Source organism: Misgurnus anguillicaudatus, chromosome 25 (genome assembly GCF_027580225.2).
Source record: "Misgurnus anguillicaudatus chromosome 25, ASM2758022v2, whole genome shotgun sequence".
NCBI classification, from domain to species: Eukaryota; Metazoa; Chordata; class Actinopteri; order Cypriniformes; family Cobitidae; genus Misgurnus; species Misgurnus anguillicaudatus.
In genome coordinates, this window is record NC_073361.2 from 32201134 (window position 1) to 32221705 (window position 20572).

General features: G+C 34.5%; 2 protein-coding genes and 1 long non-coding RNA gene across 3 annotated transcripts in view; 1 reads left to right on the forward strand and 2 right to left on the reverse strand.

The window, feature by feature from the left end:
- LOC141362133 (uncharacterized) overlaps positions 1 to 20572 on the forward strand; it is a 61618-nt gene that overhangs the window by 20639 nt on the left and 20407 nt on the right. The gene's annotated exons all lie outside the window — the stretch shown is intronic.
- LOC141362059 (uncharacterized) lies at positions 5134 to 10033 on the reverse strand. Its single transcript, XM_073863816.1, has 3 exons — positions 9941 to 10033; positions 9619 to 9689; positions 5134 to 7616 (listed from the first exon to the last, which is right to left on the reverse strand). The coding sequence occupies exons 1-3, from the start codon at positions 10004 to 10006 to the stop codon at positions 6044 to 6046; spliced, it is 1710 nt and encodes a 569-aa protein (XP_073719917.1). The 5' UTR covers positions 10007 to 10033; the 3' UTR covers positions 5134 to 6043.
- On the reverse strand, positions 12849 to 19621 carry LOC141362150 (uncharacterized). The gene is made up of 3 exons (XM_073864011.1): positions 19521 to 19621; positions 19069 to 19134; positions 12849 to 14358 (listed from the first exon to the last, which is right to left on the reverse strand). The coding sequence occupies exons 2-3, from the start codon at positions 19095 to 19097 to the stop codon at positions 12849 to 12851; spliced, it is 1539 nt and encodes a 512-aa protein (XP_073720112.1). The 5' UTR covers positions 19098 to 19134; positions 19521 to 19621.

Here is a 20572-nt window from a genome sequence, read left to right on the forward strand (position 1 = left end):
GTGATGATGTAGTTTGTCTTACATCCCTTAAACCCATCATCTCTCCAAAACATTTCTGATGTACATCTACAGAAGCCAATAATGATCGAGTCAAAATAAGATTAGCATTATTGTTTAGAAACTTACTTTAGTCTCGTCATGTTTCATAAGCTAACTCAATCGCGTGGCGTCACCTTTTAAATGGGTTGCGCGCAAATGAATGCAAAGACGTGCACGGACATGGATACGTGCGTGCATGCGTCAATGCGACTGCTTTGTCGCTTTTACAAGCCTAAATTGGGTAACAACTTTGCATAAAGATCCGTTTTTGCCGCAATTGTCTTTGTAAAGGATTGCACTAGTTAACTGCTAAAATTTAAACTTGAGATTTACATCGGTGCAAAGATTTATACTGGGGGCACGTGCCCCAGTAAAAGGGGTCTAGCGACGCCCCTGAACTATGCCCATGCCAGGACCAGGGCCAGAGTTGAAATGACCTTTGGCCTCCTGAAGGCACGCTCTCACTGCCTTCACAAATTAAGGGTCAGCCCTGTGAGGGTATGTGACATTACTGTGGCTTGTGGTGTCCTCCACAATGTGGCCTGCCTGAGGAAGGAGAGGGCCCCCAGAGTGCCGCCAGCCATGCACTGGGACAATCCGGAAATCTTCCCTGATGACGACAGTGGTCGGCTGCTGAGGGACCAATATGTGTTGAATTATTTTAGGTAGTATGTGTGCTTTCATTTTTTTTTTTTTTTTTTATTGATTTGGCCTCTTTTGATGTTTGTGCCGTATACTGTGTGTATACTGTTTGTAATACAAGCTTGCAGGGAGGCTACTGCATCCATTAATTGTCTTGTTTTCAGTTGTCTGAAATTGTGTTCAGTTAATGTGTATGGATTTGTCCTGCATTTATTTCAGTGTGCAGACATGCAGGGTGTGTTATATACAGACCTTTGAACTTGTATTTATCCTTTGGGTGTATAATATGATTTTATTCTGTGCTTTCCATCTTGTAGAGTCACTGTGTGACTTCAGTTTCGAAAGGAGCTGATGGTTTACCTGCTTTGTTTTGTCCTTATTCAATAAAGAAACAGAATGTTACACTTTGTGCTTTTATATTTATATGGAATGTGTATTTTATATGACAGAGTATAAGGGCCACACAGAGGAAAGGAGAAAGTCATGCATTTGAGACTGGTTCTTTCTGTGGAAAGATGCGTATTGTTTTTACAGTCCTGTGCCCGGTTGCATGAAACTCCTTAAGTGAGGGTTTCCCTGAGGGGAAAAAAATCCCTGAGGTAAGGGATTTCTTTAAGAGCATTGCAACAAAGGTCTTAACTGTCACCCTTACCTAAGTGTTTATACTAAGTATTTTACGGTAGTCTCTGCCAAAACACGGCAGCGGAGAAGCGGTTGCTATAGTTACAAAATCTCACAGCGTAAACAAATCAATGCACGCAGCTCAACAGACGGCGGATTTGTGTACAATGAAACATCGCAAATAACAGACTGTAAAGTGCCGCATGTATAAAACCTCAAAGTAATTCAAACTTAAAGCACTTTAAATTGACGGACGATTAAACCACTATTCTCCTAATAAATGCGCGTCACTTTTCTCTAGGGATTATTTCAATCGTTAGAAATGCACGTTGGTACTTCATTTTCTTAAATAACCATAACATCAGCCATCGAGTGTGATGTTAAGGGACCTGTTATAATCCCTTAAGTTTTTAAGGGAAAATGGGACATAAGGACTTTGTAGCAACGCATAGCAAACTTTAGGTAATACTTAAGCATTTAAGGGTAAATACTTATTGACAGCCTTAAAGGATTAGTCCATTTTCTTAAAAGAAAAATCCAGACAATCCACTCACCACCATGTCATCCAAAACGCCGATGTCCCTCCCCGTTCAGTCGAGAAGAAACCACGTTTTTTGAAGAAAACATTGCAGAATCCCTCCCATTCCAATGGACTCCAACAGAACCCAACATCCAACACTCAACTCAACACCCAACAGTTCTTTTCAACGGAGCCCCAAAGGACCACAAACAATCCCAAACGAGGCATAAGTGTCTTATCTAGCGAAACGATTGTCATTTTTGACAACAAAAACAACAAACATACACTTCCAAAGCACAACTTCTCGTCGTGTAGATCCGGTCGTGATGCGCCAGCTGACCCCACTACGTCACCGCAATACGTCATGACATCAAGAGGTCACAGAGGACGAACGCGAAACTCCGCCCCAGTGTTTACAACTGTTGAGAAAGAGGACCGTTCCTACGTTGTTGTATGTGGAATGATACTAATTAATATCTTTGTGGCAGTTTATTGTTTAAAATGGTCCGCAAATGTGCGTTTTATATATGTAACACGTGACCTCCCTACGTCACTACGCATTTACGTTAGATCGGGCTGGACCGGACCTTATTCTAACAACTGTCCTCCTCTAAAACAGCAAGTTACAATATTACGACTTCATTCTCTGTCTGTTTTTTTCCTCTGTGGCCCTAATGTTCTATCATTTTATATATAGCCTTATAGTCTATTGGAAAGTGTAAATTATCTAATGATAGCAACATCATCTAAAAAGCATAATTTTCCCAAAATTATTTAAATTAATGATCACAAATATTAAAAAATGACAGTGGGTCTAGTTATATGTGATAACAATGTATATTGGCCAGTGAAATAACTATTGGTTTCCATTTGTGGTGACTGCTGACTGACTAAGGGATGAGATTAAATAGATCCTGGAATTTAGCCTGGTCCGGAGCAGGTAGCTCCACAGAATAGATCTCCGTGGTAATTTATACCATAACATATAATATCATAAGATTTATTTTCTGGACGCAAAGCAAACATGTAAAGCTTAGTTTTATAATAAAGCTTTGATTTTGTTTATGTAATTGTCTTTTACTTTCCATCTCATTCACATCAGTTTTCTGTTTGAGTCCCTAGGTGGCGATGTTTAATAATACTTTAACAGTTTATTCTGATGAAGGTCTTTATTCTGTCTAATCCCATAAAAAAGATGAACCACAGTCAGGACATTTCTGTAACCCTTTAACATTCATTTACGCTGTATTCTGAGTCTTACTGTACATCTTAAATGTTTCAGATTTAAAGCTACATGTATAATCACTTCTAATTGACAAAGTGTGACTAAAACAATGTATAATGTGTTCCTGTAAGTGCACTGATTTAACTAAAATAAGGGTTAAACAACTTTATGACTGAGTCAGAAGATATCTGAGTCTCTACACTCTAACATAAGACTGTAACATGATGTATGAATACAAAATAAAACTTATTTATTCACATATATGTCTCCATTTGTACAAATCAATGCACATTCATTTAAATTCTGAATTTTCAGAATCTCAAGATATTTGCTCGTGGATAGATAAATATGCATGTATTTATTAATTATTTTGAGTCTAATTTCAACCCATAGCCCCTTACCATGATGGCTAGTTGCACGTCCCTTTGTATTGTAAACAGTGGTGTCAATATTTCCTTATCAATTTAAGTCTGAATCCAATCTGAAATATTAGTGAAGAGGAGCAGAACCTGTGCAACCATGTGTTTTACTTTTCGTTTACGTTTCTTTATTTTAATTTTATTTTTTTGTAGTCGTCTTATCCATTCTATACGCTGTTAGGTATTGTTTAATTACAGACTAATTTGCAAATCTACGGTAATCACTACAGATAGTACACTCTTAAAATGAATGTGTTAAATTAACACATCTTGTGTCTAGTTAAGGACAACACATCTAGTGTGTTGTCCTTAATTTAACACATCTCTGTGTTATTTTTGGAACAACACACTTTGTGTTGTTTTAACACATCTTGTGTTGTCCCTTTTATTTTTTATGAACTTAAATGACACTTAATGTGTTAAAAACAACACATAATGTGTTAAATAGTTTAACACAAAGCAATGTGTTAAAATTAACACATCCAGGGTGTGTTAATTTTAACACATTGCTTTGTGTTAAACTATTTAACACATTATGTGTTAATTTTAACACATTATGTGTCATTTCGTGCTGATTTAGAGTTCATATAAATAAAAGGGACAACACAAGATGTGTTAAAACAACACAAAGTGTGTTATTCCAAAAATAACACAGAGATGTGTTAAGTTAGGGACAACACACTAGATGTGTTGTCCTTAACTAGACACAAGATGTGTTAATTTAACACATTCATTTTAAAAGTGTGCTATACTAGATACTGCTTTCTGATCTTTTAAAAATATCAGAACACAATAGCTTATTTTATTTACTTCAATGTTACTTACTGCATAGTGTATAACCATTGTTAAGGTGGATTCACTGCAGGTTCAAGCTGTAGGAATGCTGAATTGACAAAAAACCCTTAACAGCAAGATGATGTAAAACTGTGTATTTCTCGTCAATTACCACCCTTCTACTGCTTATACCAGTGATGGAAATAAGTGCAATTATTATAATGAAATAAATTATATGGCATTGCCAGAATATACATCTATTGTATTATACCATTTAATATAAATTCACTAAACAAAATTGATAACAAATATAAACAAGTTGAAAGGAGAAACATTTTAATAGTACTAACTTAAAGTTACAAATGAAATGGTTACATTATAAATGCATGAAATAGTAAACAATATATTGTTGGATCAGGTCTCCACACCACAGACAAAATAAAAAACGGACGCCAGATCACGTCAGAAAATATAAGTTTACTTGTTTAACAGGCTTCTGTCAGTTAAGAGGTTGATCAATTGTTGCTAGAGGAGGGCACAGGCACGACATGAGGCAAAGGTTTAGATGATAAAATAGAACAGAGATTTATTGATGGACAGCTTCAGTTGCATATGTCTCAATGTTCAAACCTCATTCAAACCTCGTCCCCCAAGGATGAATTCAACATGCACTGTTATACCAAAATGCTTAATAGCAACATCCTACAAACTTTGAGCATCCATAAACATCACAAATGTGAGACAACTATAAGACTGAACAACAATGAAATCAATAAGACATATGAAACAGAAATATAATGAATGAATGAATGAATGAATAATATAATAAAATATAGAAATATAATTAATTAATAAATTAATAATAATGTAATAATGAAAATGATAATAATGAAATTGATAATGACAAAATAATATTGAATAATCAAATAAACAATTATATGGATAACTAATAATTATAAGATGATTATGATGATTATGTAAATAAATGATTAGGGGAAAAAAATTAAACACAATAATAAAAACATTCTGCACCTGGGGATCTAAGGTAGGATCTTACAATATGAACAATGAACTGTTTCCAGTTTGTATGAGATTTTACCTAAGACATAAAGATAAAGAAGTAAAGTGTAAAAGAAAGAGAGCAGAACTGGAAGCTAGGCCTGATGGCCTGAACCCCAGAGCTCAGGTAAAGTTTTTAATTTCCTTTACCATGTGACTAAACCTAACTTAATACAGTCAAATTGACCAATCAGAAGACCACCTTTAACCCCACTGTACTGGATAAACAACTCTGCAAATAGTCTGTGATCATTATCAGCATCCCTGTTAATGGCTTAGGAATGCATATGGTACCTGGTAATCAAATAGCGGTTACGACAAAGAAACAAATACTGTTTATCTCATCCCTACAATACACATGGAAATAAACATGAATATGCAGTACATATAAGTCCTCAAAATAGATACTGTATGTTTAGAACTTAGACTAAATTAGACAAAGCCTGATAGAAGTATCATGCACACACATCATCAAATTTTTAATACACTCTAAGAAAGGATGTGTTAATTTTGAACACATTGTTTTATGTCATACCATTTAACAAATTTTCAGTCATTTTGTATTAATTTTGTGTTCAAATAACTTAAAGAGACAACACAAGATGTGTTAAATAAAGTCCAATAATTACACAGAAATGTGTCAAGTTAAGGACAACACATTAAATGTGTTGTCCTTAACTACACAACATGTTTTGTTTTAACACATTCGTTTTAAAAGTCTATGAAGGTTAGCTTTATTCTTATTTATTTTATCATCAATTTTTTAAAATTGTCAGTTAGTCCTTTCTTCCATCCCACTTCGCCCTTGATGTCTTCCAGAGCTTTAGCTTTTTCAGGCTCTTTGATTTCTTTCATCTTCTCAATGAGAAACTCCATGTGCTGAAGTGTGAACAGAGAATATGTGTTGAGTGCGATCATCTCCAGAGACTTCACACAGTTAAAAGCTTCAATCACCAGCCTGATTTTCTCTTGCTCTAATTGTTGTAGTTCTTCCTCCAACTTGTTGACTAAAGACTCACCATCCCCAATTTTGTCTTCATATTTCTTCTTTAAATCTTCATAAGTCCTCTTCTCGACTCTTGTCTTTGTTTTATATATTTTGTCTTCTTTGATGTGTTTGTTGTGGTGGCATTTATTTGTGCACACTGTGCAGTGACCACTTTTCATCATAAAACACCATGAGAGATAGGTAATCCACCAGCATCCAGGATAGTGACAGTTCTCCTCACAGACGGTGCAGCACGTTGCCTTCTTAGCTACAGCAGGATCAATGTTGACCTTCTCTTTGTAGCACACTTGAACTTCATACTGAAAGTTCTTATTTCTTGTGACATCTTGCTTGTTTTTTACCACAGCATTCTGAGTTTGTTTCAGTTCATTTTGTTTTATGTCAATAATGTTAACACGAGATTGGAGATTGGAGATGTTTGCTTCCAACTCCCTTCGTTTATTTAGCACATCTTGAGTCATCTCCAAGGTTTTTGGTCGTATCATGTCAAGAAACTTGAAAAACTCTGTCATTCCTCTAAAACTGAGATTCCATGCTTGATCCTGGATTGTTTGTTCTTCTTCATCAAATGTTTCTTCCTGACAGTTGTTAAACAGAAAATAGATCGGCTGATTCATCTCATCTACAGCACACTTGACTTCAGCTTCTTTGACGGCTGTCAGGGCATTTTTAGGGCGAACACCAGTTGAGTGTGTGAAGAGTAACACAATGTTTTCAGCAATATCTTTACCAAATAAAGACTGAACAGCATCAAATATGTAGTGTTGTCTCTCAGAGAGTCGATTTTGATCTGCCTTCATCACAAAACACACTGCATTGATTTCACTGATCACATCTTCAGATGTACATAAACGTAATAAAGTCTCTGCAATCTCACGATCATAGTGAGCTCCACGAGTGTCTCCATATCCTGGTGTATCAATGATTGTTAAATCAACTGAAGTCTCTTGTATATAAACACCATAGACAGTCACATCAGAGGTCTGACTGTAAACTGATTCTGGGTCATTCTGATCGTCTGTGATCTCAAACCAAACTTTGTGTTTTCTCTTAACATCACAGATGTAGTTGATCATAGTATTGATGAGAGTTGTTTTTCCACTGCCTGTTTCTCCCAACATCAGTATGATATTATGAGCTTTATCTGTGTCTCTCTCACCAAAGATGATTTTTCTGTATGACTTTGATTGATCCAGATTATCTGTTGTTGATTTCAGACGATATCGAGCAGGATTTCCATCTTTCTTTTGGTTGCTTTTCTTCATGAGTGCATCAATTTGCCGCAATTGTTTTGACTGAGTCTTTTCTCTGTAGTATTTAAACATAAAATAAAAATTACAAAGTTTATTATATCAGATGTAGTCATATATTAAAGGGATAGTTCTCTTTAATCCTCTGGGGTCCAACCATTTTGGGACATTCAGTGCTTCTGACATGCTCTTATATTTAGTCTTTTTTTCAGTTGCTTTAAAACATAATAATGGCTGCCACATAACACTGCGAATGAAAATTGTGTCATCACTCACTCATCATCATGTTGTTCTAAACCTGTATGAATTAATTTTTTCTGATAAACACAAAAGAAGATTTTGAGAAAAATGGTAAACACACAGCAGACTGTGACCAATGACTTCCATAGTAGGAACAAAAAAATATGATGGAATTTAATGGGTACCATCACCTGTGTGCTTACCATCATTTATCAAAATATTTTCTTCATCATTTATCACAATACTTTCAGAAAAAATAAATTCATACAGGTTTAGAACAACATGATTATGAGTAAATGATGACACAATTTTAATTTTAAAGTGAAATATCCCTTTAAAGAATATTTGATGTTTTGTTTTGTTTGTTCAGTGAAGAAGCAAAATTGTATATATATGAAAAAAACAGTATAATCTCTGTGTGAAAACTGAATGTGATAACTGAAGTGTGATGGCATTTTTATGTGCCTATAATGTTCTTTATTAGTAAAGCTTCTTGAAGAGGTTTTGCTCATAAATGTTTCAAATAAAGTACAGCTGTGGTTTAGCTGCATGCTGCAAACTGCTGCTAACATCCTGCCAACACACTGCAAATGCGTCCGGTGTGTAACAGATATCAGAGTCGTTTAGTGGTATTTGGTGGCATGTTGCTATGGAGTCCATTGGTGTCGGCTACATAAGCACAGCCACTTGGTTAAGTCTTAAAGTACCCCTGTGCTCATTTTTTTTTTTTTGGTGTTGTTTATATGTCTATGTGGTGTTTTTAATATGCTTTAAGACAAACCAAATGCAAATTCATTATTAAGCGCCATTGTATTTGGGGCTCTAGACTCATTTTTCCTACTAGTCACACTTAAAGTTTGGTTGACCTCTTTTTTTGCAATCAGTTTTGCATTGATGTAAAAATTGACGTGACAGTCCTATAAAGAATATATAACAAATGTATTATTGTCATGGGTGTGTGCTGATTACTGCTGAACAGCTGCATGATGCACTGCAGTGATGGAACTAAAGTAAAAAAAATTGGGTGGCCCAGACTACTTTAGCGGGTCCATGGTACTTGTATGAAAACGATGTGTAAACCTGTATCATAAGTTGTGTACTTTGATACTAACACAGCAATTTTGACTAATGTTTATGTGTATTTGTCTTTTTAAGCCAAAAAGATATGAAGATTAACTAATTTAAGCACTTCAGGCAATCTGTGGTTATGAAGTGCAATGCTTCACACTTTCAAGTTCAAGACAGCAGTCCAGTCCGACACAGTCAATCTAATCATCATATAGTAAAAAGATCAATTTAACAACAAAAACATGCCAAATAACGGCAAGTGAATTATTGGAGGGAGTGAACGTAGCTTTAAATTTGGGGTGGCACCCAGGACAGTAAAGAGTTGTGCACGCTTAAAGTGACAGAAAATCTGCTGATGTTTGTTTAATTAATTTTAATAATAAAAAAAACATTTATATAGTAAATACTACAAAGTAAAAAAAATAAGTTTAATCCTCTGGCTGTGCAAGTCTTTTCAATCTAGCCTACTGTTTTAAAGTTTACCCAGTGAAGAGTTAATACAACTTATAAAAACATTACTTATTTGATAAGTTAAAATAACATAAAAAATGTATGTTCTGTCTTTGTGAATCTGTTATGCACATTTATAATTCAGATGCATAGTTTCATCTTAAATTAGACAAATGCTTTAGCATGAATTTAAAATCCAGTGTAAGTTTGGGGGACTAAGGAACAAAATGTACTCTTACAGTGTTATTTGCAACCACCTTAATGTGTAAAACAACCATGTTTAATGATGTTTGTAGTCTTACCTGTGTGATGATAATGAAGAATGTGCCATGGCTGTTTTCAGATCCGAGACTTTTTCAGGAGTTGTCTGATGCTACAGTACATATGACACATATTTAAACATATGCCAATTTATCAATATACTACATTAAATTAAATTAAATTAAATAAATAAAAAAATATTTAAAGGAATACAAACTGATGTTTTGTAAATGGATACAGTATAAAAGCTACCTTTGTAATTGTATGCCTTTAAACAATGCTTGTCACAAATTGTAAATAATGTCTTGTATTCAAACATACATTAGTTTAAGAACATGATTCAGTTGAAGTCAATCTACTTACAGTGTGATCTGGTTTCAATAGTCCTTCCTCTCCATATAACAAAAAAGCGTAGATCAGAAGATGCATTTATATACTGACGGCGAATCCATTTACTCAAGGTCATGTGATTTAGTGGAAACTCTGTAACTTAACTCATGTTTTCTTTTAAAGACATTTGCTGAAAAGCTTACACCAGCCTGGCATTGGCCTTTTCAGCTTTCAATTGATATGTACACAAAGCTAACAATTCCAAAATGACTATAGGCTGGTGGCTCTAACATCGAATATTATAAAATCCTTTGAGAAAATCTTAATTTGAGAAACAGGCAAGGTAGTCAGGCTCTTTGTAGATCAGTATCAATTTGCATATAAAAATACCAATGACACTGTCAAAAAAAGTAAAAATTTGTGAAAATAAAGCATTTTAATTACTGACTAATAACCATTCCATTGTCATTAAAGTGAAATTACTGAGCCAAAACATTAGAGCCTGATTTTTTTTTTACAAGAAAACATCTCAGATGCACTTTTACATTTGTTTTGCATCTGAACTCCTTAATTCTTTTATGCATTGATATGATGACCTCTCTCAACAGGTCATGTAAAAAAATATCTTAGGAAAAAAGTGTCTGCTAAATGCCTACATGTAAATGTCTAAATGTAAATATGATCTAATTCTTTAAAGTGACATATCTTTAAAATTATTATAATGGGAATTGTGATCTTCAGCTCAAAATAAATGTTTTATAAAGTACTTGTTTATGTTTCCTTTAGTTCAAATCATTCACCTTTGCATTATAATGTTAAAGGTGAATGTTTATGATTTGCTTAAATACTTATAATTACCATTACAGCATATCCAGAGCTACATAAATGTGGATAATTAGCATTGGAGGGGTAGGTGCTCAAAATATTAAAAGGGCACATTCCTCACTGACATGCATGCACACAATTGAAACAAATAATAAAGCAAAACAGAATAGAAATTACTAATATTTTTCTTTTTTTACCTTGTAAAAATAGAGACAGAAAATCTATATTGGCCGAGTTTTATACACTTTTATATTTATTTTTATGCATTTGGCAGACGCTTTTATCCAGCGACTTACAGTGCATTACAGTGCAAACATTTTGTGTGTATGTGTTGTCAACAGTTTTGATATTATATGATATTATATATTGCATTGTGACATTAAGTTATCATTAGGTTGACAGGCTCGTGCTGCTGTAGCTACCGTTACTTGCATCTAATATTCTAGAGAGGCTGAAAACAGCAATATAAAGAAAAGCTGGGCATGCTTTCTTCACATTATTCTTGTAAAATAATAATAAGTAGCCTAAAGTTAACAAGCTGTAATGCTGGGTGATTTAAAGCAGGCAGAGGATCCAAGTGCAGTATATTTATTATAAAAGAAAATCCATGCAGGTAGATACGAACATAATCCAAAACAGGAACTGGAAAACACGAACAAGAAGGAAAAATTACACATTCAACGACCGACATCAGACTTCTTCTTCTTTCGTTTTCTGGCGGACTGGTGAACTAAGCACATACTGCCACCTATTGTTTCGTATTATCCATTTCCTCATTTCATGTGCATTAAAAAAACAGAATTCCGGTATAAGCTGACGCTGCGTCTCCAGCTCCCGACATCAGACTAAACAAACACTAGGGTTATGCTGCGTTCCAGACAACCTGTAACCCGTAAATCACGACTTCAAAACCACGACTCACGACTCTGAACTGGGAGTACATCGATCTAGTACGAGTTCACGGGTGGGCAGTGACGGGTTTGACTGCCATTCCAGTGCACTTTCACATGTAGAAGGTTGTAAAAACACGGGTTACAGGCTGCCTGGAACGCATAGAGGCGTGAGTCGTGGTTTTGAAGTCGTAATTCACGGGCTCCAAAACCTGCCTGGAACACAGCATTAGATACACAGAATAATCAGGGCGAACAAGACACACCTGGTGAACAATCAGCACACAGACCAATGAACAAAAGAACTAGGCCTACTCAGGACTACAAAAATGAAAGACACTGACAGAACTTTAAAAAAGAGCAAGGGACAGGGGAAACACAGACAGAGTTCATTAAAGAGCATACTGCTTTGGTCAATGCCGACTTAAGGGGATCCTCCCTGGACCGTGCACTTTGGCCCTGTCCCAAATGGCACACTCCGGTCTTATGGACTTCCTCAGTCCACACTTTGATGACATCATGTAGTGCAGACCTTAGGGACCCTTGACACGAGTAGACTAAGCGAGCACAATTTAAGGCCATGAGATTGAAAGTCCACATGAAGTGCTTCATTTGAGACAGGGCCTGTTTCATAGTAGAGCATGGGTGATGAATCTCCCCGGAAGAGCAGGCACATGCGGGTGTGGGGTTGGGTGGGTTCCCTTTACCCCTGAAAGACCGAAGTGCCCTTTCTGTCAAGGCATTTTTTGTAATTAAATGCCCTTCTGTGAAGGCCTGTCCAATCTAACTATTAGTATAATTAAAGAAAAATATTTTAGCGATAAATAAAATGAGTCACATGATGACCTATTGACCTTTCACCTGACAATCTCTTCTGGGATGATCCCTCACTTACAGCCCGAGCGCGCTCACATGCTCTTACTACGACACAGGCCCTGTACCAAATGTCGCACTTCATGTGGCATCACAGGGAGGATCCCCTCGAGTCGGCATTGACCGAAGCGGTATGCTTGTTAACGGTACTGGTTATAAAAAGGTGAAAAAGAAATGTTCTTTATAGAACCTAAAATGGTTATTGAAGAACCTTTAAGCACCTTTATTTTTAATCATCTGTAAACATTAGTTAAGCACTGATCCACAGATGCAAGTACATTATTTATGTTTTGCTAAATATACATTAAAATCATCTGGGTTTATATGTTTGCAGTTGGTGCTTATTTTACTCTCTACTTGATGTTTTCCAGAGCTTCAGCTTTTTCAGGTTCATTGATTTCCTTCAACTTCTCAATGAGAAAATCAATGTGCTGAAGTGTGAACAGAGATTCAGTGTTGAGTGCGATCATCTTAAGAGACTCCACACAGTGAAAAGCTGCCATCACCAGTCTGATTTTCTCTTTCTCTGATTCTTGTAGTTCTTCCTTCAGTTTATTGATAACAGACAGACAGTCTTTAATTTTGTCTTCATATTTCTTCTTTAAACCTTCTTTAGTTCTTGTCTCAGTCTTTGTCTTTGTTACATATATTTTGGCTTCTTTGACATGTTTGGTGTAGTGGCATTTATTTGTGCACACTGTGCAGTGATTATTTTTCATCATAGTACACCATGAGAGATCACTGACCCACCAGCATCCAGGATAGTGACAGTTCTCCTTACAGACGGTGCAGGTCAGTGCTTTTTTAGCTACAGCAGGATCAATATCAACCTTTTCTTTATAGGACACTTCAACTTCATACTCAAAGTTGTTATTTCTTCTGACATGTTGCTTGTGTTTCTCTAGATCTTCTTCAGTTTGTTTCAGCTTATTTTGCTTTTCTTTCATCTTTTGAACATGTGTTTGAAGATCAGAGATGTTTGGCTCTAACTCTTGCCGTTTCTTCAAAACATCTTGAGTCAGCTCCAATGGTTTTGGTCGTATCATGCCAAGAAACTTAAAAAACTCTGTCATTCCTTTAAAACTGAGATCCCATGCTTGATCCTCAAATGTTTGATATTTTACATCAGATGTGTCTTTATCACAGTTGTTAAACAGAAAATAGATCGGCTGATTTTTCATCTCATCTACAGCACACTTGATTTTAGCTTCTTTGACGGCTGTCAGGGCATTTTTAGGGGGGAAACCAGTTGAGTGTGTGAAGAGTAACACAATGTTTTCACCAATATCTTTACCAAATAAAGACTGAACAGCATCAAATATGCAGTGTTGTCTATCAGAGAGTCGATTTTGATCTGCCTTCATCACAAAACACACTGCATTAATTTGACTGATCACATCTTCAGCTGTCCATAAACGTAATAAAGTCTTGGCAATCTCTTTATCATGTTCAGCTCCACGAGTGTCTCCATATCCTGGTGTATCAATGATTGTTAAATCAACTGAAGTTTCTTGTATATAAACACCATAGACAGTGATGATGGAGGTCTGACTGTGAGCTGATGATCTGTCGCTCTGATCGTCTGTGATCTCAAACCAAACTTTGTGTTTTCTCTTAACACCACAGATGTAGTTGATCATAGTATTGATGAGAGTTGTTTTTCCAGTGCCTGTTTCTCCCACCATCAGTATGATTTTATGAGCTTTATTTGTGTATCTTTTACCAAAGGTGATTTTTCTGTATGTCTTTGATTGATCCAGATTATCTGTTGTTGATTTCAGACAGTACCGTGTAGGATTTCCATCTTTAACTTTATTGCTGTTCCTCATGAGTGCATCAAAGTGCCACACTGTTTTTGTATATCTGTAGTGTTAAACAGAAAAGAAACACAATAATTATATACATCATTTTTTATAGTCATGTATTAAGGTGTGTATGAACATGTTTCATTGTGTAATATTAAAGTCATCATTAAATTAAAAACTTTATTTTTTTATTGGAATATTGTAGTGTGTTTTTTTAGAATTGACTTATATGTGCACTTTTTTTAAACATGGAGACATGGGGAGCTGTAGGACTAGTCGGAGTAATGGGCATGCTAAAGGTTATGAAACTTATTGTTCGTAATGCAATGTGATGTCATGAGAATACGTGTATATATTTACGTTACAGTGTGATTGTACCACACACGTACATTTACTTACATATTAAAACACACTGAAGCGTATAATATCAACATTTTGACAGGACTAATACATGAATTATTTATGTATTAACAGCTTTACATCAAAGTTATTCCTATTATTCTATATTAAATTTGCGGGCATTGCAATTCTTACTCATATTTATGACATTTCTGACTTATTTAAGACCAATTTACCTTATGAAATGTCTATAAAATTCAGAGAATTACACAATATTAAACAAGATTTACTGTTACACTTTAAAACCTTGTAATGAATAAAATTTTTTGTAAAAATTTAACTATTTTGTAATATTTAGTTAGTTTGCCATGACACACAAAAGTTGTTTTCTTCTATGCTGTCTTCTATACAATAATAATTACACCAAAACACAACATAAAGATGTTACTTTTATTCATTGTATGTAAACCACATTTTTTAAATTCAGGAACAGATCCAAATTCAGCCCTTTGTCCAGCAATCTTGGTCCGAGTTCTCGTCAGCGATCGTAAACGTCACACTTGATCTTCTCACAAAAACTTTCCGCCTAATTCACAACACATACGTACGCACATGAATTTGTTCCTATACTTGTTCTCACGTTACACTGAAAAAAAAATGTTAATCAATTAATCAATTTTTTAAGGTAAGTGGTTGCAATCAATTTATTTAAGCTACATTTAAACAAAAAGATTAGTAACGTAAAACAAAATATAAAACATTTGTTTAAATGTAGCTTAAATAAATTGATTGCAACCACTTACCTTAAAAAAATTGATTAAATTCAATTAATCTTTTTTTTTTCAGTGTAACGTGAGAAAAAAGCTGAATCCCAAACCGCCTACTTCCATACTATATAGTATGCAAAGTAGCGCTTTTTACATACTACACTGAAAGAAATGATTCATTGAATTTAATCAATTTTTTTAAGGTAAGTGGTTGCAATCAATTTATTTAAGCTACATTTAAACAAAAAAGATTAGTAAAGTAAAATCAAATATAAAACTTTTGTTTAAATGTTTTAAAAATTGATTGCAACCACTTACCTTAAAAAATTTATTAAATTCAATGAATCATTTTTTTCAGTGTATATAGTATGGAAGTAGGCGGCTTGGGACCCAGCCCAAGTATAGGAACAAATTCATGTGCATGTATTTGGAGTGTAATACATAAGTGGACGCGTACACGAGGTTGGTAATTTGCATAAAACACGCCCAAACCAGCTCCATATAAGGGCTTTCTGCACCGCAGCGCTGGTCCATAGAAAAATTTAGAGCAGTTTGTCAAAGAAGCAAAAGACCTCGAAAAGAAAAGTTCCATTTTGCTTTGCATTTTTTATTTGGGAGGTTTTGCTGTCCGCTGTTCGTGGACACCCATCTACCAGGTGGGACAGAAGGTGTGGTTGTCCACCAAAAACATCTGTCTGCGCCTCCTCTGCAAGAAGCTGAGTTCCAAAACTTCCAAGGAAGTTGAATGATTGAGGAGAACAAATTGTTGAATAAAATCGTTCAGTTGTTTTCTTTGTGCACAAAAGCGATCTCATCGTTTCATAATATTATTATTGAACTACTGATGGCACATGGACCTTTTTGGCGATGTCTTTTATTCTTTTCTGATCTTGAATGTGAAAATCAAACTGCAGTGCATGGGACAGTCACAAGCCTCTCGGTTTCATAAAAAATATTAAAACATGTATTCTGAAGGCAATCGATCGACTTGATGGTTTAGAACGACACAGGGGCACAAGGACTTAAGCCTTGTCCGTGAAACCGGGCAATAATGATATTTTGAGATGAAATGTTCAGACAAAATGTAAATGTGATTAAATGTGATTAATTAGATTAAAAGTACAAAAAATTAACTTATAACTGTACAATAAATCCAACCGTGCAATACTTGATTGTATATTTTCTCCTGTATATTTTCATTAGTAGACTATTTTTGCACGTAATAATAAAAAAATATAATGTATAATTATTAGAATAAAGCAATAACGAATCCCCACGCCTAATCCTAACCTTCAATAGGGCAAAAGCAGATCACGAAAACAATTATGAAAGAGATTGGATAAGAATTTACGAATTGCCATATGATTGTGTTGTGTATTTGGATATTTTGTGAGTATTTGCAGTGCATTTGCAGATGTTTTTTTATTTGTGATGCATTGAGCTCTTACACCAACCCAGGGCTCCAGACTGCGACCAAATGTTTGTATTTTGCAACCAAAAATTTGAGAGTGTGCAACTGAATTTTACATCCAGTCGCACATGTGCGACCAGTAAATTTGCCTCCCCCGCCCTCTGTATTTTTTATACATTAAACGTGGAAGGGGCACGTCAATGAGCAATGAAATGAGCAATGCACATGCACGCAAACAAACACACACACACACACACCCATCCCCCCCCACACACACACACAAACACACACACACACTGAAAAAACGAACTTTTTGGTGTAGTAATATTTATTAGATTAAAGGCGGAGTCCATGATGTTTGAAAGCCAATGTTGATATTTGAAATCACCTAAACAAACACGCCCCTACCCCAATAGAATCTGGACCTTCTGTTGATAGACCCGCCCCACACATACGCAACCCGGCATTTGATTTGATTTGATTGGCTATAAGTGTGTTTTGGTAGTCGGCCCGTCTCCTTTTCCAACGCGTTTTTCAAACATCGTGGACTCCGCCTTTAACTCTCATAATTTCTACATAATAATATTAACATTTATTGAGAACTAGATTTTCCTAAGTAAAATGATGATAAATACACAATTAATTCATGTAAAAAATGAACTGTGTTGGAATAGTAAGTCTTATTAGATATTTTCTTGTATGATTTAACTTTTATAGTCACTGCACATAGTCCTAAAATAATTAAGTACATTTTAATCAAAAACTTTAGCTTATCTTAGTTCATTTTACTTAAAAATATTAAATCCATTACACTAAAAAAATCAAAGTAAAATTTACTTACATTTATTTGCACATGTTGTAAGGAATACCCACAATTCTTTGCGCCTGAATATTTTTATTTTTTAAGCTTTATCACAGAATAAGAACTGATAAGAACTTTAACTACTTAAATATTTGTTAGCAAAATGTCATAAAGGTTTAAGCTCTTATATTATTGATGTTGTTTTGTTGTAAATAATAATTTTGTGAAGTCACCGTTCAGGTGATCAGTGTTTCTTTACATGAACCCTGTTCAGAACAGTGTATTGTAATTCTCTCCACAGTGCTGATAATGCATGTCATGCGTTTCTGTTCCGAATCAAGTTTATTCAATGACTGACTTGTCTTCAGTCATGAATTGTGTGTTATAATGCCATTTATAACACTTAAAAGAACTATGTCCATATTAATATGTTAAAGAAAATAACAAACAGAAAATACGATTTATTTAATATTATTAGGACAGCAATGCTTAAATTTTTAAAAAAAACCTAATAGACTTTACCTAAACGATTAAAATGAATCTAACTTCTAAATAAAATAATTAAGTAACATTTAATTAATTATTTTACATATGTTTTATCATGCAATTTTAAGTAAATTTTATTTGATTTTAGTAGGTAAGTTTTACTTATAAAAAAGCAGTAAATTTTACTTAAAAAAAGTTCGTGCAAATTGTTACGAGGATTTTTTAAAGTAAATTTTACAAGTTGTTTTTTTCAGTGCACACACTCGCACACATACTCATGAGAATGCTGGTGTCATACAAAATTCATTTACAATTACTTTTTTGCCAGTTTTGTTAGTCTGGAGCCCTGGCTTTGAATTATTAGGAATTTGTACCTTCCTGAGAAAATAACTGGCTAATAGATAGCACACTAGTGAAACTGAAGAAGCCTAACATTTAATGCACTTATCATGTCTTTTCAGTGTCTGTAAATATAACTGTTCTGCAGGGTGAGCTAAATATACATCTTGAACTAACAGACACTCTATAGTCACCCATAAAGACTTTTTATTCCACTGTTTTCACTGTTTACTATTTGTACTGTCATGACAGCGATGGTGCTGTCGTTTACCTTGTTGCATCTTCAAAAGTGCAGAATAAAATGTGACACTGAATTTGAAACAGCTTATTGTAATTTCTGCATCCACTATTAAAGCAATTATCAGTAATACAGTGGAAATTAGTTGATTTGGTTAGCATGTTGATTTATGCTGTGCGCCCCTAAGTTTTCTGGTTGTGCCCCTAAAATGTTCAGTTGGGGGCCACTGTGCTCCTAGTGAAAAAAGTTAGTCTGGAGCCCTGCAACCATAGCCAAAATAATTGAGGTTGTGTTTGAGACAGAAGGTAAAACTTGCCCTTACAGCCCTGTTAACAATAATATAAAATCTAAAATTACATTATTTTATACAGTATACAGTATATTACCCATGTGAGAATCGCAGTGTGCCTGCCATGACTGTTTCCAGATCAGTATCTCTTTCAGATTTGATGCTACAGTAAAGATTAAAACAGATCATGTTTTAAAATAAATAAGTAAAACAACACAGATGTTACTTTAGACGTAATGCTAGAGAAAAATATATTTTAATATTGAAATAACATATATTTATACCAAATATAAAAGTGTTTCCTTCATTTTAACCTTGTCTTTGCTTAGTACAGTTAATTGTGAGCACAGTTATTTATAGACCGTGACACATTTAGTAGATATCACAATTTATTGTTGTATTACTAAATGTATCAAATCCTATTCAAGAAAATGCACACTGATATATTACAATTTTCATTTTGTACAAAATTTCATGACTTAAAAACTGTAAAGAATCTTCACATCTGACATAATTCAGTACAGAATTTAGTAACGTGAATCTACTTACAGTATTATCTGTTCTTTCTCCAACTAACAAAGAGCAAAATCAGATCATTTATATGGTGAAGACAACATCCACTGTCTCTAGATCATGTGATTTCAAAGAAGTGACAAGATAACGTAAAAAAATGGTGCACAGTGCACAGTTTTGATAAACAGGTCTTCTTTGAAATCACATGATCTAGCGAGAGCGGATGCTGTCTTCACCATATAAATGATCTGATCTTGCTGTTTGTTAGTTGGAGAAAGAAAGACTTTTTAAACAGATAAAACCGTAAGTAGATTCATTTTACTAAATTTTGAACTGCATTATGTCAGATGTGAATATCTCTGTGTTGTTTTACTTGTTTTTTGAAAACATGATTTAATGTCTGTTTTAATCTTTACTGTAGCATCAAATGTGAAAGAGACCCTGATCTGGAAACAGTCATGGCAAATCCACAGAGAATCTCACATGGGTAAGATACAAACATAATCAAATACTGTAATTTTAAATTTTTACTTGAATGTTAACTGGGCTGTAAGAGCAAATTTTCTCTTCTGTCTCCCACACCATACCTTCAATATTCTGGCTATGGTTGGTGAGAAACCTAAAGCATCACAAAAAAAAATCTATGCAAAAAGAAAAAACGCATCAAATTAAGAAAACATCATCAGTTTGACAAAACATGCACTGCAAATACTGACAAAAAAATCAAAATACACCACATAATATTGTGGCAATTTGTAACTATTGTACAAGGTTTCTAATTCTTATCCAATATCTTTCATAATTTTTTTCTTGATCTGCTTTTGCCCTAGTGATGGTTAGGTTGATTACGTGCAAAAGTAGTCTACTGATGAAAATATACAGTAGAAAATGTACAGGAAAATATTGCACAGTTGGATTTATTATGCAGTTAAAAGTTAAATGTTTAAAGTGGTGTACAAAACAAAATGTTCACATTGTTTTTTTAAAGACAGATATTCATTATAGTGGTATACAATTGCTTAAACCGAAACATAACGCACATCTGGTGCAACCCCAATCTGTATATCAAATTGCCCCACCAACACACA

Coding starts and splice junctions, on each gene's coding strand:
- LOC141362059 (XM_073863816.1), bottom strand. CDS start 10,006: ATGCATCTTCTGATCTACGCTTTTTTGTTATATGGAGAGGAAGGACTA. Junction 9,690..9,940: donor TATTGAAACCAGATCACACT/GTAAGTAGATTG, acceptor TATGTACTGTAG/CATCAGACAACTCCTGAAAA. Junction 7,617..9,618: donor TCTTCATTATCATCACACAG/GTAAGACTACAA, acceptor TAAATACTACAG/AGAAAAGACTCAGTCAAAAC.
- LOC141362150 (XM_073864011.1), bottom strand. CDS start 19,097: ATGGCAGGCACACTGCGATTCTCACATGG. Junction 14,359..19,068: donor ACACTGCGATTCTCACATGG/GTAATATACTGT, acceptor TTAACACTACAG/ATATACAAAAACAGTGTGGC.